A 19,216-nucleotide genomic window follows, 5' to 3' on the forward strand; every position below is an offset into this window, starting at 1 on the left:
GTTTATTGAGCACCTCTTTTGGCTCAGGCCCTGAACTAAGTTCTGGGAGATAATGAACTTTAAAAAAATGTGATGGATAGATGGATGGATGGATGTGTGCATGCACAGATATCCTACTTGCAAAGAGATCATAGTCTGCTGGAGGCAAAAATAAATTAACCTGCATGCAGGAGAGCGTGAAGGGGGAATTGAAGAAGTGTATCTAGAAAGATCAAGGAAGATCTGCATAGTGATGGTAAATTTGAACTGAATTCAGTCTTGAAAGATGAATTTGCCAGGCTGAGAAGTGGAAGAAGGATATTGCAGGGATATTCAAGGAAACGGTGAAAAAGACCACACGCAGTGAATGTTAGAAACCTTCCGCGTGGCTGAGAGTAGCACGGAGTGGGAGCAGGGTGGGTGTGGACTGAGGTAGGTCTGGGAAGATGAAGGTGGGCTGGGACACCGCTGTTCAGAGGTTGGACATTTTCCTTGTAAGAAGACATGAATACCTTGATCATACTTTTAGAAAACAAAGGGAACTTAGGGGGAGAAGACGCTTGAAGATAGAAAGCCAATTAGGAACATCCTGCAATGCAAGTTTACACAAGCAGCCACAGGGACCTGAACCAGAAGCAGGAGCTGTGCAACCGTGAGTGGGTCACAGATATGGGCTTTACAGGAGGTTGAACCAATAGGGCTTTCTCAGTCCTTCAATGGAAGAGAAATGAATCAAAGATTCGTTTTGATTTGGTTGGGTGGATGGTGATGCCACTGTGGAAAAATGATACAGAGACAGATTGTCTTGTCCCCCACGACAGAACCTAATGACTTGCAAGTCCAGGAATCTTCTGTTTTAGATCAGACTTGCCTGAATTCCCTGCCAAAATATAGAGAAAATGAGAACATGAAGCTTCTTGCCAGTAAGGCCTTTGAGAGATCCTTTCAGTGACCTTACGGATTATGAGATACTAAATCTCAAAAAGGGACAGTGGCTCTTTTTTTTTTTTTTTAAATACTGTTTTTGTCATTTTGAAGACTTAACTTTTTGTTTTGTTTTCCCTGATCATATTTCAAGGTTTTGTTTTTACTCATCAGAATGACAGGAAGTTTTCAGTGTGTGTTTCCTTCAAGTTTGGCCTCAACCTTATTTTCAGGATTAGGCATTTGTTTTTCCGTTTGCCTCCATGACAACCAAGCCCAGAATTCCTATATATAGTCATCCAGCGCCCATTGTCCTCCTGGTCATTGTATCATAATCTTGTGCACCCAGGCCAGAGAACTCTCCTGATGACAGAAGACAAGGAGGTGCCGGAGTCCTTGGCCTGGAGATTTTCAAGGCATAATCAAAAGAAGGAAATAAAGTCACATGGCTGCCTCTAGAGATTTATGTTCCCCCTTTAGATACTATCCAGGAGGAGCTGAAATGGCTTGTGTTCCAAAGCTTAGTTTCTAGTAGTTTTCCTTCAGAATGGCCCAGTCTTTTATCTGGAGAGCCTTTTTGAGAATCTTCCAAGGAAACACTTGGGAAGTTGCATTGGTGATTTGTAGTTGGTCGTGTTGTGGGCACCACATTCTGTTCCCTGTTAACATGAAGCGAACAGCAGGTATCTTGAGAAAGAAACTGAGTTTCAAACGAATTCAGATAGAACCTAAGAAATCTTAAATAAATCTTTTGAATCTGTGAATCATCTTGACAGCTCTATGTGACATACAGTTTTTTGTAACTTAGATAGACAGAGGTATAGGGTAGAATATAAGAAAATTGCTCACAAATTCAATCCAACAAACATTTTCTTAAGTACCTTTTTTTAATGAAAGGACTGTCAGTCTCTGGCTATAAAAGCACACAGGATACTATTCCTGTCCATCTAAAATGTAAGTCCCATGAGGGCAAGGATCCTTGCCTTTTTTTTTTTTTCACTGAAAGGTACCCCAAGTGCCTTAGAAATAAAAGCCTCTCAATAAGTATTTTCTGAATTAATATAAAATAGAGTCAAACATTGGAGAAGGAAATAGCAGCCCACTCCAGTTTTCTTGCCTGAAAAATCCCAGGGACCGAGGAGCCTGGTGGGCTACAGTCCATGGGGTCACAAAGAGTTGGATACTACTGAGCAACAAAGCGTAGGGACAAACATATGGACAGATACAGTTGAAACTTATTTGATATAATCAGACCTGGTTTCCCAGTAATATGTGAAATTTTCTTAATGCAGGGAATCCTTTTGAAAATGCCTTAAGTGTTTTATTTTCATTTAAAAGTGCATTCATTCAGGGACTTCCTTGGCAGTCCAGTGGTTAAGACTCCACACTTCCACTGCAGGGGGCATGGGTTCAATCTCTGGTCGGGAACTAAGATCCCACGTGCGGTTCAGCCAAAAAATAAAAAAAATTCATTCATCAGGATTGTGTTGTAGGATCAAGCTTGGTCTTCTGATTGAATTCCCCGTTTTTCTGTCTTGCATAAACCACAATCACCTATACTAGTTCTGGTTTTAGGTTTCTTTTAAGTTGAATGATAATTTAGACATTTATGAAAGAGTCTTAGAGCAGAGTCCTTCTAGATTTTTATGTTCTCTTTAATCTTTTATCTTGCCAAAATGTAATTTGACAATAATTTTTTTTAGCAACTTTCTCAAATCTTTTCAAAGCATTTTCATAGCTTTCATAGAAATGGAAATTTTTATACCCATCTTTCATCCTTTTTAGTAATATTAATTAAGTTGAATAAGCTCAATTATAAATATAACAAGTACAAAAAAATTTAAGAGAAAATAAGACTGATTTTTGTTAGTATTAACACAACTGCTGAAAGCAAAAATGGGTCGGCCTGATAGAGAAAGTCCCAACAACCAGCCCGTTTCCTGTTGCAATGGAATGCTTTAAGGTCAAGGCATTGATATGCCCAAGTTTGTTGGTGGAGGTTGCTTAAGAGAACTTATAAGTGTAAGCTGAAGTCTGATAAGGTCCAGGTGAGGATCACAATGTGTGTTGGCAAAACACAGAGGAGAGAAGGTTTCTGTCTGGGTTTGGGAGGGAAGGGTTGGGCTGGGCTTTGAAGGATGGGTAGGGGTTTGCTGGGCATGAAGAAGAGGAAGAGCCTCGGGTAGTTCTTGACCACGGATTCCCAACGATGATATATGTAGAAAGTGCAAGGAATTGGAAATTAACTAAAAGTGAGGCTGGAAGCACAGGGTGAGACCAAACTACTGAGCTATGTGTACCAAGGAATAGACCTTATCCTTGAGCCCTGGGGCATCATTATCATATTCCTGTAAAAAGTGATATACATTATATGTCTGTGACATGTACACTTGCCAAAGTAGAATAGATCTAGAAGGAAGAAAGACCAGCTCATAGGGTGTTAGAGATGCCCATATGGGTTCTATGGACCTGAATGAACAGTGAGAAAGGAAGGCAGGGGCCTGGAGAGGAAGGTGATTGGAAGTGAGAAGTGATCTGTGTCTCTGGGAAATGTGCTACCATAAGAAATGCCTGACAGTTGGAAGGAGGAGTCCCACACTTTGGGCTTGAATGAAGCGTTGAGTCACTGTCGCACATTCGGAGCACCAGAGGAGATGTTTGAGCAAAGATGGTGGCTGTATGCAGCATGCTGAGTTTAAGGCGTCTGCCAGACACCATTTTTCAGCTTTAGATGAACTCAGGTCCGGTCTAAGTTTGCCAATAAAGTAGGAAGGTTCTCTTATCTCATTACCAGCAGATCCCTGCATTGCTGTAATGTCCATGGAAATCCTTGGACCCTTTTGTCCTTTGCCTGGGTTTCTTAGCCGTTGTATGATGGGACCTGATGCTGTTCCAGAAGCTTCTTGGCTATTAACTGAAGTGTGTCTTTAGCCTGCTCTCTTACCATTGTTAGTGTGCCTTTGTCAGTCTTTTTCCAGAAACAATAGGATGTATTTCCAGCACATTTAGGTCCCACCCCCATGGGCTTCCCTAGTGTCTCAGATGGTAAAGAATCTGCCTGCAATGAAGGGAACTTGGGTTCAATCCCTGAGTTGGGAAGATCCCCTGGAGAAAAGAAAACGGTAACTCACTCCAGCATTCTTGCCTAGCGAATTCCATGGACAGAGAAGCCTGGAGGACTATAGTCCATGGGGTCACAGAGAGTCAGACATGACTGAACCACTAATACTTGCACACTTTCCAACCCCCTAACTTTGGGCATTTACAAAATTTGTTGTTAAATTATCTACAGGTAATATTCTGTTTCTGTTTTCTTACACTGCCAACCTTTAGTTGCCAAATCACCTGCTTTTCTGAAGAAAATCATAATCCGTTCATCATTTTGAACACTATGCTATTTTAGGATCTGAAGATGTTTAATCTTCCCCTAAGCGATCTCTTTCAGCCTCCAGTGTACAGTTTCCCACTCAGACTCATCCTCTGATCTTTCTTTCTTTTCCCTGTAGGCATTAAGTCACTTTTTTCCCTGTTGTGAAAAGAATGTAGTTGTTTTAATTTCTATTTATGACTAAAGATGGAGGTGTGGTGAGCTGAACACTTAGGTAGCTCCATGTTTGGTGTTGCTTTCGTTAATAGACACCCTAGCTGATACTAATTCCATTTATTAGTGGAAATCAAGGTTTTCTTGACATCCTCCTTCTGTCTCTCTCACTCCCATTTCCGTCAGTCACCGTGTATGGCTGATTTTGTCTTCTCCACTAGGACCATGGAGATAAGTGCTCCCTTAAGACTTCTCTGGGGGTGCAGGGTGTCCCCATCAATTATTTACACGTCTGCCTGAGATGGTGAGTTGCTTGAGGGCAGGGACCGCATCCACCTGTTCCAGAACAGGGTCTCACGTGGACTTATATACTCAGTAAATGTTTACTGAATGAATGGGTGTCATTTAACCATCCCCCACCCCCCACACCCACATCTAACATTTGCTTGCCTGAAATCTTCTTGTCTTTTATTTTCTCCTGGTACTTTCTCCCTGATGCAAGAGCCTCTCTTCTAAGTCTGCTTGAAAATCTAGCTCAAATAAAATGTGGTTGCTGGCACCAAGGTACTTCTGCCACTTTTTCACCTTCACTCACACCTTCTCTGCAGAGCTGTAGAAAATTGAGAATTGATCCTCTTGTACAGCCTCCTTTTTAGGTCACTCAGCACGTTAGGGGGCTGTCCTCCCACAATTTACTGCTCAATTGACTCTTAACTCTTCCCTGTGTCTTCCTTAATGTTGCAATAGTTAAACTCCCCTGTTACTGATCATTTGTTCTCTTGGCTTCTTTTACTCCTTCAGTCAGTGGCGGGAAGTGTGTTAGATGTGGAGCAGGCATGTATTTCCGTAACAGCCAGCTACTCTGTGTCTCTAGATCTGGGCTTGTGGAAGGCGCCTCTAGTGCCTTTTTTCTTTCTTTCTGGCTGTGCCTCATGACTGGGGGGATCCCCTGACCGGGTATCAAACCCCCACCCCCTGTGCCTTGACTTTTTTGACCACGTGGTTTGTGGGATGCCCTGACTAGGGATTGAACCCGGGACTCCAGCAGTAAAAGCGTGGAGTCCTAACCACTGTACTGCCAGGGAAGTCCCACCTCACACCTTCTTTGACTTTGAGTCCCTAGAGCCTGCTCATGGCCTGGCACGAAGAGGGTGTCCACCAAGTGTTTGTAGAGTCAGAATATTCAAGCAAGCTTCATTCTGTCATGGTTTATTGTTCTTCCAGAGTTCAAAAGATTTCCAGTGATCGTTTCTGTGCTGGTGCGTTTTTGGAGAAAAAAGAAAAAAACTCTGTGAATGGATACTTAACATTGGTTTGCCCAGAATTCTGGGGAACTGGAATGAGAGTCAGAACTTTCCCATTTCTCCAGGAACCTGACTGAATGGGAGTGGCAGGAGGTCAAATCTGAAACTTAACGCTTTCTATGGTTTGAAGTCCTGAGCTGTCCAAGAGCCACAGAGAGCACCCGTCTCCCATTGGTATTCGGATACCTTTCTTTCCCAGCCAAGTTCCCCCTAAGGCATGTTAGAGCATGATTATTTGAGGGCAGTTTATCCAGCATCTAATCGAAGGACATGTGGGCCGGCACATCTCCAGTTCTGGGTGCTTGGCCGTGCTTACCTGCGCAGCACGTGTATGCAAATACCTGCTGGGTTTTTGTGTGTTTTTATAGAGCATTTTGAAATGTTGGCTATTCTTTTTCTTTCCCAGGAATCTTACCTTGTTGATTCTTTTCTTCCCCATGCGCTCATTTTAGTGTTTTATTGGTATTCAGTTGAATGTTATTTTCTCTCTAATTTCTCTCCGTTTGGATGTTACTTTCTGTCTTTGTGCCACCTTCTCTTTCTCCTCTCTGCTATGAGTGTGTTGCCAATGGAACACTCAGGTGTTATTTGGTGTTCTTCTGACTTGCATTGTGGGACCCCAGAGGTCAACCTGTTGAGTATAGATGCGTAATAGACAAGACTCATATTTTAAAGTCAGACAGATCTTTGTTCAAATCCTACCTCTGCCTCTCAGTACCTGTGTAGCCAACCATTCTCAGCCCCAACAACCTCATTGGTAAAACTGGGATGAGAATCTATGCCATACGCAGTAGTTTTGGGAATTCAGTGCTGGCTGTTGGTAACTTCCAAACCCACACCTAGAACGCTGTAGCTGTCCACGCTAAAGTTCTAGTGTGAGCCTGCTTTTACAAAATCAGTTTCCTATTATAGACAGTTTACAAAATGAATAGCTCCATGTAACTTAGTTAAATTTATTTTATAACTGCAATTATAAATCATAATTTAATTTCCTAAACTCTGTCTATCAGTTCAGTTCAGTTACTCAGTTGTGTCCGACTCTGAGACCCCATGGACTGCAGCACACCAGGCTTCTCTGTCCATCACCAACTCCCAGAACTTGCTCAAACTCATGTCCATCAAGTCAGTGATGCCATCCAACCATCTCATCCTCTGTCATTCCCTTCTACTCCTGCCTTCAACCTCTCCCAGCATCATGGTCTTTTCTAATGAGTCAGTTCCTTGCATCAGGTGACCCTAAGTATTGGAGCTTCAGCTTCAGCATCAGTCCTTCCAGTGAACAGTCAGGACTGATTTCCTTAAAGATTCACTGGTTTGATCTCTTTGCAGTCAGTCCAAGGGACTTTCAAGAGTCTTCTCCAACACTGCAGTTCAAAAGCATCAATTCTTCAGCACTCAGCTTTCTTTATAGTCCAACTGTCACATCCATACATGACTATTGGAAAAACCATAGCTTTGACTAGATGGACCTTTGTTGGCAAAGTAATGTCTCTGATTTTTAATGGACTGTCTAGGTTGGTCATAGCTTTTCTTCTAAGGAGCAAGCGTCTTTTAATTTCATGGCTGTAGTCACCATCTGCAGTGATTTTGGAGCCCCAAAAAATAAAGTCTCACGGTTTCCATTGTTTCCCCATCTATTTGCAATGAAGTGTTGGGACCAGATGCCATGATCTTAGTTTTTTAAATGTTGAATTTTAAGCCAGCTTTTTCACTCTTCTCTTTGACTTTCATCAAGAGGCTCTTTAGTTCCTCTTCTCTTTCTGCCATAAGGGTTGTGTTTTCTGCATATCTGAGGTTATTGATATTTCCTCTGGCAATCTTGATTCCATCTTGTGCTTTATCCAGCCTGGCATTTCATGTGATGTACTCTGCATATAAGTTAAATAAGCAGGGTGATAATATACAGCCTTGACATACTCCTTTTCCAATTTGGAACCAGTCCTTTGTTACATGTCCAGTTTGAACTGTTGCTTCCTGACCTGCATACAGATTTCTCAGGAGGCAGGTAAGATGGTCTGGTATTCCCATCTCTTGAAGAATTTTCCACAGTTTGTTGTGATCCACACAGTCAAAGGCTTTGGCGTAATCAATGAAGCAGAGGTAGATGTTTTTCTTGAACTCTATTGCTTTTTCTGTGATCCAGGGGATGTTGGTAATTTGATCTCTGGTTCCTCTTCCAAGTCCAGCTTGAACATCTGCAAGTTCTCTGTTCACATACTGATGAAGCCTGGCTTGGAGAATTTTGAGCATTACTTCGCTGGCTTGTGAGATGAGTGCAATTGTGTCTTAGTTTGAACATTCTTTGTCATTGCCTTTCTTTGGGATTAGAATGAAAATTGACCTTTTCCAGTCCTGTGGCCACTGCTGAGTTTCCAAATTTGCTGACATATTGAGTGTAGCACTTTAACAGCATCATCTGTTAGGATTTGAAATAGCTCAACTGGAATTCCATCACCTCCACTGGCTTTGTTCATAGTGATGCTTCCTAAGACCCACTTGACTTAGCATTCCAGGATGTCTGGCTCTAGGTGAGTGATCACACCATTGTGGTTATCTGGGTCATGAAGATCTTTTTCGTACAGTTCTTCTGTGTATTCTTGCCACCTCTTCTTAATATCTTCTGCTTCTGTTAGGTCCATACCATTTCTGTCCTTAATTATGCCCATCTTTGCATGAAATGTTCCCTTGGTATCTCTGATTTTCTTGAAGAGATCTCTAGTCTTTCCCATTCTATTGTTTTCCTCTATTTCTTTGCATTGATCACACAGGAAGGCTTCCTTATCTCTCCTTGCTATTCTTTGAAACTCTGCATTCAAATGGATATATCTTTCCTTTTCTCCTTTGCCTTTTACTTCTTTTCTTTTCTCAGCTATTTGTAAGACCTTAAAAAGGCAAAATGGTCATCTGAGGAGGCCTTACAGACTCTTGTGTATAAGTAGTCGGAAGTCAGAGACCAACATTCTTTGCTGAACTGCACATCTCAGGGTTGGATTAAGAATGGATGGACTGACACCCTCTTGGCTGTTGGTTCCATTGTAGATATATCTGGCCATGCCAGGGGTAAAGAGGGAACTTGTGTGGCCAGCAGTTGGGTACAGGGCTTTTCTCTGGATTCACTCTCCTGTACTCCACCTGCTGTATGTTCCCATGACCACAAGTTGGGCCCTCTGAGCAAGCACAGGGTTTCTTTTTTTGCTTTCCTTTCTTAAGCTTGGAATGAAAGAAAATAGCCTTAATGATGATTTTTAACTTATGTGACATACCCTTCACTGCTAACAATCTGTTTGTCTTTCTAACTGGGCACAAAACCACCCTCTTCTGCTCTTCTGGCCAGGCCTCGTGAACAAACTGGGATTTTATGTAGCTCAGTAGATAGACTTTTTGGGGATAAGTGAAATCAGATATACTCACATCTTTGTCATTTTAGTGCCTGAAGTGTTAAAGCTTGTATTATTCACAAACTCCAAGTGAGAGCGAGGAAGAGTGTGTCTTGGCATGATAGAGGACAATAAAGCTCTCAGGAGACCCCAAAATTGTCACCTTGGCATTCTTTCAAATGTATCCTAAGTGGTGGGATCTGCTTATTTTTGTAAATAAACCTGCCCACCTGATTCTAACCAGGAAAGAAGGATTTTATGACACAGGTATGTAGAGTTGTTCTTTTCACACTGCCATTTGAGACAGGTGATGAATTTCCTCTCTTGGAATGCTTTCTCCACGACTTCTTGCATTTTTATTTCTTCAAGTTTCATATCACAGAAGTACCGGTGTGAAAATCGAAGAATTTGTTTTTTTGCGATGGAGTAATTAATATGCCTTAGTCCCTAGAAACGAGAAAAAACGTATTGTCAAATGCTTGGGAAAGTTTACCCAAGAGAGTTGTTCATGTGCTAGACTAGGGGTGATGAAAGGTAGGGGAGACAGATAGACCTGGTTTATCATCACATTAGGAGCCGCTTTGTGATTTTGGTATAAAGGGATTGAAGCTGTCCAGTGTCTTGTGTCCAGGGTAGCATCCGTGCTAACTTGTGGGCCTCACTGAAGCGGGTGCTGAGTCTTGGAGGCAGTTTTTGTTCAGGCGCTCAGTCGTATCCAACTCTTTGTAACCCCATGAACTCACCAGGCTCCTCCATCTATGGGATTCTCCAGGAATACTGGAGTGGGTTGCCATTTCCTTCTCCAGGGGATCTTCCCCACCCAGGGATAGAGCCCAATTCTCCTGCATCTCCTGCATTGGTAGGCAGAATTTTTACCACTGAGCCACCTGGGAAGCCCACCTTGGAGGCAGTGGTAGCTGCTTACTGAGAAATGGACTGTTCCTTTGACTTGGTCTCTAGGTAGACTTGTGAATGGTCAACAACTCAGGGCAGTTGGACCTGACTTTGGCCTTGTCAGTAGCAGAATTTCTTTCCTACAGAACTGAGGTCAAGCCAGAACCAGTGCTGCCCAGAGGTTAGGGCTGACCAGGGTGGTGGTGCTTACCCAGGAGCTCACGTTCCTGTTAACAAGAGAGGCGGGCAGAGAGTGCCTTTTGCTTCATTGTGTGTGTGTCTTAAACAGAAACTAGTGTTGAGAGCTTAAATAGAAAACATCTCAAACAATCCATGAAATGGTAAACAAACCTGCTATTGAGGGAAAGAAAGAGAAGTTGACAATTGCATTATTCTCATCCTGAGTGGGTTCATCAACTAGGGTCGAGGAATAAAGAAAAAGGAGATAAAAAGAATCGGGTGAAATGAATTCAGTTGTGTCATTTCTTTCTTCCTTTGTCTTCGGTTTACACCTGGTAATGAACCCATGGAGGCTCGGAGATATTGTTCAAGTTTCCTTTTGTTTTATTTGTGTGTGTGTATGGCAGGTTTGTTTACAATTTCCAAAGGGTTTTTTTTTTTTTTCTTTTCCTCAATCCTGAGGAATACAAATTGAGGAGGGGGAGGAGAAAACAAGAAGGGGAGGTATTTTAGTGTTTTGAAAACAGGAGGTGGCCCCACAATACAGGAAGCTGCTGTCATTGTTTTTCCTTTCAAAGAGGCCGACGGGATGGATGGTACCAGTTTCATCAAATGTGGGTTTTTACAGAGCCCCCACGTGTCCCACCTGGGGGAGTCACACTTTGGAAAATTAAGTGTCCATCAAATCAGGAGGAGGCTGGTACAGTTTCTGTCCCATTTCACCCCTGCTTTTTTGAAAAGCGTAAGAAAAGAGCCCTTTGTTTCCTTTTCAAGGAAAGTTACACTGAGATTCATCTGTATGGGATTCACAGAGCCCATCTGTGTCATTCATGGGTAGCCATAGGTTATACGGGACAATGCTGATGACAAGTGCTGGTGAATTCCTGACTTCAACATTCAGACCGGTGTGTTGGGAAAAGGTTGAAGACCTTTTATTTTTCACTTCCTTTCTCTTTCTAAAACTTAAAAAAAAAAATTATTTAAAGAGGAAACTGAGATTTTTCTCACCTACCTTTTACATCAGATTTCCCCACCGCATGCCAGCAGAGCTTCACAGGCTTAAGATTTGTGCCTGTCGCTTCCGACATTTTCCTCCAAATTGCAAAACTTTCAAAATACCTTTCAGGGAGACTTGTTTGGAATTTCATTTTAATGGGATTTATGAATAAATCTCCATCTTAATGCTGACTAAGCTTTAAACATCCATTCCTGGAGAACACTATTGGATTTTTATATTTTAAAATTTAAATCGCTTGACAGCGAAGGCATAAAACATTTTTATATTTGTGAGTGCCATGTGCTTGAGCATTTCTGTTGAAGACCCTTTTTTTTTCTTTTTTTTCCGGTTGGCTTGAATAATTCTGTTCTGCAAAGTTGGAGATACTGCATCTCCTACTTTGCTTTCTCATGAGGATGCCTGTGTACATTATGTGGGTTCATTTATCTCACCTACAGGGACGGGTATTCTGTGGCAGCCTGTTGCCACACTGCAATTTCCTTTAAAAAACAGTTTACTTTCTTCCTTCACTTTGAAACCTTTAACCTCAGAATTTTATTTTTAAATGCCATGAACCCTCAAAGTCAGGTTAAAAGAAGTGACGCTTCCTCCCTTCCTGCCTTTCCCCAGAGATGCGTTGTAGAATGTAAATGAAGATGAAAGCTGGGATCACAGTCAGCCCCCTTAAGAGAAAAGTACTCGAAACTTCTTTCAGGGGTTTTCAAGTGTCAGACGGCCACTGTGTTCTCTGTGTCTGGCGTCATTTTCCCCTGTCTGTCCACAGACTCATCCTACTCTGAGCCTCCAGATGTTCAGCAGCAGTTGAACCACTATCAGTCCGCTGCTCTGGCGAGAAACAACAGCCGTGTGAGCCCCGTGCCTCTTTCTGGGGCCGCGGGGGGCGCTGAGCAGAAAACGGAAGCCATTCTTCACTGCGAATTCTGTGAATTCTCCTCTGGCTATATCCAGAGCATCAGGCGCCATTACAGGGACAAGCATGGCGGGAAGAAGCTCTTCAAGTGCAAAGACTGCTCCTTTTACACAGGCTTTAAGTAAGTGATGCGAAGAACAGCCTTGAGAAACAAGGTGGCTGCGCCTGCTCCGCCCCTCACTACACTCTTCCCTTACACTCCTCTATCTGGAGTTCAAGGGAGGCCCTGCCCAAGGGATGATGAACAAGTCGGGTCCAGTCTTCACAAAAAGAGGCTAGTTCCAGATACTGCTTTTAGGTTTGGGGAAGGGATGAAGAGCTATATGAGAACAAATGAGTTTAAAAATCAGAGCAAATGGGTGCCCAAGAAGTGTAAAGGATTTCCCTGACCCAGCGTGTGAAGCAGTGAGTATTTTCCCATTTGGAAATCTGTGCCCTCCACCTCCCCACTTTTTATTTTGTCTTTGGGAAAAACAGTCTTCTCAGAAGCAAAGTCAAAGTCAAGAGAGAACATCCAGCGATAGTGACAGTCTGCTACCCTTGTAAAGAATTCTTATTTCTTAAGATCATATTATTGAAAGAGAACCAAGACTTCACACTGGGAAGACTAAGTTTGAACAATCACAGAAAGATTGTCCCCACATAGAAAAAGATAATCCACAGTCCTTTTTGCTCCTGAGTATGACAAAGATTGGAGTGCTTCCTCTCATTTAATCTAAGCTCCTGTGATTTCATCTCATCCTGGGAGATTCCACTTAGGGTCATAGTTACTAGTGTAGAATATGGAGCCTGACTGCCAGGGTTTGAACCCCAGCTTTGCCACTTACTGCTGGTGTGACTTTGGACAAGTTACTAAACCTGTCTGTGTCTCTGGTTCCATATCTGTAAAATAAAGATAATAATAGTACATACCTCATAGGGCTCTTGTGAGGAGTAAAATAATAATAAATGAAGCTATAAAGTGCTTAGCATACTGCTTGGCACAAAGGAAACACAAAGGAAATGCAAAATGTTATTGTATCATAGAAAGCTATTATAATGAGATTAGATGCTGTATTACAGGTATGAAGCTATTATTATCTGCTCCTGTTGCAGTCAGGGCCTGGGCTTTAGGTCTCTCCAGTATTTCAATACATGCTCCACAAGGAGAGGCTGGCGAGGATGGGCTTCATAACCCCTCCAAACTTGAATTGATAGAAAAACAAGTCTCTTTTCCAGCAACATCTTAGTCACTGGGATTTGATGGAAAATGTGTAACATCTCTGACTGTTAATGTGGTTCAGTTGTTTTATAGATAAATATGTATGTGACCTTAGAACTGAGAGAAGTCGAGAAGGACTCAGATAACAAGGGCCCATTGACAGGTGTACATGTTTCCCCAGAGAGAGGCACTCGGGTTAACAAGAAGAGGACCTTGCCCATTAAACTTTGGGTTTCATCCATTTTTATGAGACATTTAAGGCTTTGTAAAATTTGAAGTTTTAAAAAGGATGGAGCGAGGGAGGCAGTGGTACCCTCCACATTCGAGCTGGTACAACAGCTCTGAGCATCTTTACGTGGTCATTGACCTTCCTGCTTTCCCAAGCAACCCGCCCTCCCTCCTTCCCTGGGAAGAGTCACCGAGGCAGCTGATGAATCATCCCAGCTTCTCCTTCCGAGCATGATGAGAAATCCATTCTCGTAGGGATTTTGTTTTATATTTTTAACAGGCAACTGCTCATTTTCAAAAATAAAATGGGGAGTCTGTTTCTTTTTTTTTTCCAAACTTACCCTGAGCCCAGCCAAGTAGCAAAATTTCCCCCAAAGAAATTTAGCACTGCAGAAGAGTGTTCAGTCATTGCCCAAATAATTGAGGAACTTGTGCTCAGCAAGCACGATGAACCACTATAGTTTTGGGTAACCCACCCCCGCAGCAGGGTGTCTCCATAGGACTGCCGGCAAGGGGTATGAATGTGATGCTTCTGGGTCCCACTCATCGCCTTTCTCCCCGCTCCCTCCCAGATCTGCTTTTACTATGCATGTGGAAGCCGGGCATTCGGCGGTCCCCGAGGAGGGCCCCAAAGATCTCCGCTGTCCTCTCTGCCTCTATCACACCAAATACAAACGCAACATGATCGACCACATTGTGCTGCACCGAGGTAACCTTCTGAGCTTGGTTTTCTTGGGATGCAAGGGGTGGAGGGAGGGTGGCTCGGGTGGCATTAGAGGGAAGCTGTCTCAAGGTGGCAGCAACTCCTTTTCCCCAGTCCCTTGTTCCTTCCCTTATCTCCCCAAAAGAAATCACAGCGGTCACCCCAGTGACAGCCAACAGGGTAAGAGCATCTTTCTGCTGAGAGGATTTCCTCCACCTGGAGAGAGGCAAAGGTGATGGAGTCCGCAGTGAACACTTCTGCGGGGCTTCCCTGTGAGAGAGAGATTTTACATCCCGGGTCTTCTGCTCTCATGACCTTGCTAAGGAGGGAGTGAATGAGAAGCAGAGTGGGTGGCTGAACTCAACGGTGAAAGGTGAAGAGCCCTGTAGTTGTAAGCAGTTCTTTGAAGGAAGACCAAAATGATGATCTCCAAAGCAGAATGTGGGATTTCCCTTGAAGTGGATGGAGAAAATTCTTAAAACTAAAAGTAGCCTGATATATGTTAATTTTTATTTTTTTAATATTTTGTGCCACACAGCATGTGGCATCTTAGTTTCCCAGCCAGAGGCTGAACCCACATCCCCTGCATTGGAAGGGCAGAGTCTTAACCACTGGACTGCCAGGAAATCCCAGTCTGATACATGTTAAACGCCATAGACTGTGGGTTTAAATTCTGTTTTTAAAGCCTCTTGTGTTTCACCTCTTCTCCATAAAGACGTGATGACTGCCTCTGAGGTGGCGTGTTGGGTGTCTAGTGTGTTCCATGTGGATGCATCTTGGGTGTTTGTAAACGCTGGTTCCTTTGGTATATTGGGATACTTCTTTTAGTGATATATTGGGATATTTCTTTTTGGTTTTTTCTTTGAACTGAGTTTACTGCTGGCCAATCAAAATACCATTAAACAACATGTGCCCTCTGCATTGGAAGGAAAAATATGCAACAACTATACTTTGTCCGGAAGAGATTCCAGCCAGAGGTGGATGGAAAAAGATGACTAGAATACCCGTTACTATTTCCACCTACTGACCTTTCTGTCTCTGCTTCCTTCCTCCCTCCCTCCTTTGCTTCCTCTTCCTGCCTATCTTCCTTCCTTTGCCTCTAACCTAGGAATGCTTTTCAGTATTTGCCACCTGAGACTCAAATGCATTAAGTGTCTTCTGCTGCCCTGCGGAGATGTTACTCTGAAATGCTGGGTATTCAGGGGGCATTTCCCCAGAGCCACTGCCTTTGGCTGGTGCATTTTGTGACATGTCACCCACGTCTGCTGCAGACCCCACGGAAGATTAACCTTCAGCACCCTTAGGTCTCCCTTCTCCCCAGGCAGACTCGAGACGTGAGATGCCTGCTGGCGAGGACGTCCGCCAGTAAGCCGTACAGGAATGTTTAGGCAGGAACTCCTGGGATCCCTTGTGGTATGCTGCCTCAGTCACCTGGCTTTTGGTCCCTGGGCCCATGTATCTGTCAATGGCTCCATGTCCTCCATTGCTTGGAAGAGGCCATGAGTCACGCTACTGTGGAGCAGACAGGAGCGGTAAGACCCCGCCTCAGCGGTGGAGTCTAGTTTCCATTTGCTGCCTGCTGGGATCAAGCTTCCCAGGTGGCACTAGTGATAAAGAACCTGTCAGCCAGTGCAGCAGATGCAGGAGACTCAGGTTTGATTCCTGGGTCGGAAAGATCCCCGGGAGCGGGGCATGGCAACCCACGCCAATATTCTTGCCTGGAGAATCCCAGGGACAGAGAAGCCTGGTGGGCTACAGTCGGTGGGGTCACAAAGACTTGGACGTGACTGCAGAGACTTACACGCACACATGCCTGCTGGGATCAGAGTCTTGATGCCTAATGCAAGCTCACTGACTTTCCTTCCCTGAGCTGAGAGTCCAGGAAACGAGAAGGCAGAGAGAAACACTTAATGCCTGGAGCACGCCACACCTGACCCAGTGCTTCTCACACATGGTCACTTCATCATCCTCCCTCACTGGGGGGCATGATACTTTGACCTGTAGTCCTGTCATGTATGTGAGGCTTGAAGCTGGCAAAAACTATTTTTTCTTTGTTTTAGTGTAGTGTTTTAGGGTCATTTTGGAGAAGGCAATGGCACCCCACTCCAGTACTCTTGCCTGGAAAATCCCATGGACGGAGGAGCCTGGTAGGCTGCAGTCCATGGGGTCACTAAGAGTCGGACACGACTGAGCGACTTCACTTTCACTTTTCACTTTCATGCATTGGAGAAGGAAATGGCAACCCACTCCAGTGTTCTTGCCTGGAGAATCCCAGGGACAGGGGAGCCTGGTGGGCTGCCATCTATGGGATCACACAGAGTTGGACATGGCTGAAGTGACTTAGCAGTTAGGGTCATTTCACAAGAAATTGAAGATACGTTAAAGATAGTTGTGCAGAACTGTAGGATTAAAAATGAGAGGAGATTGGGGCAAATGCAGAATAAGGGAAAAGTAGTTGAAAGTTCATGTGAAAGTATGAGAACACTCACCTAGAGTTTTAGTGTCTGCCACAAGATACTGTGCGTTTGTTAGCAGTGGGCTACTGTCTCAGCCCTGGGACTCCAGCCCTCTGTGGGGGAGACAGCAACAGAATCAATTTGATTTTGGGTGTTCATTAGACTTTTGCATGTTCAAGAATCTGAGGTGCTGGAACCTGAAAGGAGTTTCTCCAGGGGGTTCTCCTGAGGGGGGGGCTGTGTGAATTAGTGCATGCTGCCCCCAGCCTGAAAACAGTGGTGAACTCCCCCCGAGCCCCCTTGCTGGACCCGTGAAGGTAGAAGTAGTTCCACCAGAGTCACCCAGCCCGTGAGCAGGGAAGCTGTGTGTCAACCCAGGTTTCTGATCCCATGATCCATCCATCGTATTGCCTGTCACTGGTTATTTACAGTCTTTTCTGTTTGTTTACAGAGGTAATTTATATTAGAAGAAGCATCAGCATATGTAGAATTTGTCCTCATTGGGGTCAGAAAGTGCACAATCTGATATGAACATGAGTATTTGAGGATTGTTGTAATAGTGACAACACCCACAGCAACAGCAATAGTTACTGTTACTGAGGACTTTTTAGGTAGCAGGTACTGTGCTAAGTGCTTTCCAGTGAGTCATTTCATGGAATTTTCACAAAACCCTAAGTGGTGGGTGTTAACTGTTATCCCTGATAACAAGGGAGAAAACAGGTTCAGAAAGATTGAGCATCTTACCCAGGTCAAATGACTAATAAGCGACCCAGCTGGGATCTGATCCCAGGCCTGCCTCACCCCCAGTCCACGCCTTTACCCACCAGGCATCACTGTCTCACCCTTGGGAAGGTGGTTGGCATCACCCCATTGAGCATTCCAGTGGCTGTGGTATCTGGGTCTGGGGATAGAGTCGTCTGAAGGTTGGGGGTCAGAGATGGGGACCCCTGAGCCACAGGGAGGCAGGGCACTTTGGGATAGCCTGTCTGCCATCTGCGTCCTGGCCTGGCTTTGGGGTCCATCTCCATCAAGATGGCAGCTCAGTGGGAGCTAGTCTTGACAAGGAAGACAGGGTTGGTGGGTGTCTGCCTGGCAGTTTTGAGTTGGGGCTGATCTCAGAGTAACAAGACGTGGCTCTCTCTGCACCTGTGCTCTCCTTACTCTGTGGATGAATAAACATCTTTGGTCTCTGGGGCCTGCAGTAAGAGATCTTTCTGAGACTTTGGTTAATTAAAATACTTGGAATGAATGGCAAGAAAAACAACTTCTGAACTGGCCCTGAGAATAAGCTGCTGTTTGCAGGAATACAGTCTCCTTAGCTTTTTGTCCAGACAAATTGCTGTATTTAAATAGGGAGGAAGGAAAAGGAATTCATTCCACTCCTGGGTGATCTGAATGAGAAATCACATTGGCTGCTACAAAAGAGAGCTTTCTGTTGGTCTATGCATTCAGTAGACATGTATTATTTGGTTGCTCCTTGCTGTACCGTGCTGGGTTCTTTGGGTTAAGATGGGGTACCTGAGAGCCAGTCTGCCCTCCTCAAGAAGATGAAGTGTGTGCATAAGTATGTTTAAGATAGTGAGTGATAAGTACCTAGGAGATTGACAGTGGCAGATGTATTTCTGTTTGGAGTAGAAAAAGGTGGTGGTGGGGGGGTAGCTTTCAAACTGATCCATGATAAGATTTCAGCAGTCAGAGAGGACTTGAGGGGGGTGTATTCATTATGTAGGGGACTTAACAGAAATGGATTCTTTTCCCGTTTTGGAGCCTAGAAGTCTGAAATGCAGTTGTTCGTAGGGCTGTGTTCCCCCTGAAGACTCTAGGGGAGAATCCTTCCTAGATTCTTCCCAGCTTCTCCTGGCTCCCGACTTTGCTTGGCATCCCTTGCCTTGTAGCCATATCACTCCAGTCTCTCCCTCCCTCTGCACATGGCCTTCTTCTCTGTGTGTGTGTGTCTCTGTTCTCTCTTCTTCTTGCCCTAACTTTAGGGCACACCCCAATCCCATACGACCTTATCTTCACTAACATGCGAAGACCTCAGGTCTCAATAAGGTTACATTCTGAGGGGCCAGGTGGACATAAATTTCTGGGGGCTCCATTTGACTCATTACAGAGTGTAAGGAAAATTTTAACAAACCACCCAGGTGAGTAGAGGGAAGATGTGTTTACAGAGTGAAATTAGAAGGTACTAGGAGGCAAGGCTAGAAAGGTATATTCTGGCCAAATGAAAGAGGGCTTGGATCCCATTGCAGGAGTAGAATGCTACTCTGTAGACAGTTGGGAAGCTGGGGTACTGATGAGATACCTGGAGAGTTCTAATTTAGCAGAGATAAAGCCAAGGATTATAGACCCATCTCTTTGAGGAACCGTGAACTTAGGTCAGATCAACATTTGATGAGGTTCACCATGATGGGACCAGTGTAACCAGGGAAAATTAAGCCCTGAGACTTCTGGTTCAAGGATAAAGTGGTATGATGTTAGATGGGTTTTCATTCATGTTA

General features: G+C 44.1%; 1 protein-coding gene across 9 annotated transcripts in view; it reads left to right on the forward strand.

The window, feature by feature from the left end:
- Window positions 1-19,216, forward strand: part of ZNF462 (zinc finger protein 462) — a 187,119-nt gene that overhangs the window by 130,588 nt on the left and 37,315 nt on the right. For all 9 annotated transcript variants that reach the window (XR_002181329.2, XM_019966681.2, XM_070795233.1 and 6 more), the window contains 2 exons: window positions 11,981-12,248; window positions 14,129-14,265. Coding sequence is in view for 8 of the 9 variants with exons in the window: in XM_019966681.2 (XP_019822240.2) it covers window positions 11,981-12,248; window positions 14,129-14,265 (405 nt within the window). In the remaining variant the exon portion in view is untranslated. The remainder of the gene's footprint in view (window positions 1-11,980; window positions 12,249-14,128; window positions 14,266-19,216) is intronic.

This window comes from Bos indicus, chromosome 8 (assembly GCF_029378745.1).
Source record: "Bos indicus isolate NIAB-ARS_2022 breed Sahiwal x Tharparkar chromosome 8, NIAB-ARS_B.indTharparkar_mat_pri_1.0, whole genome shotgun sequence".
Lineage (NCBI taxonomy): Eukaryota > Metazoa > Chordata > Mammalia > Artiodactyla > Bovidae > Bos > Bos indicus.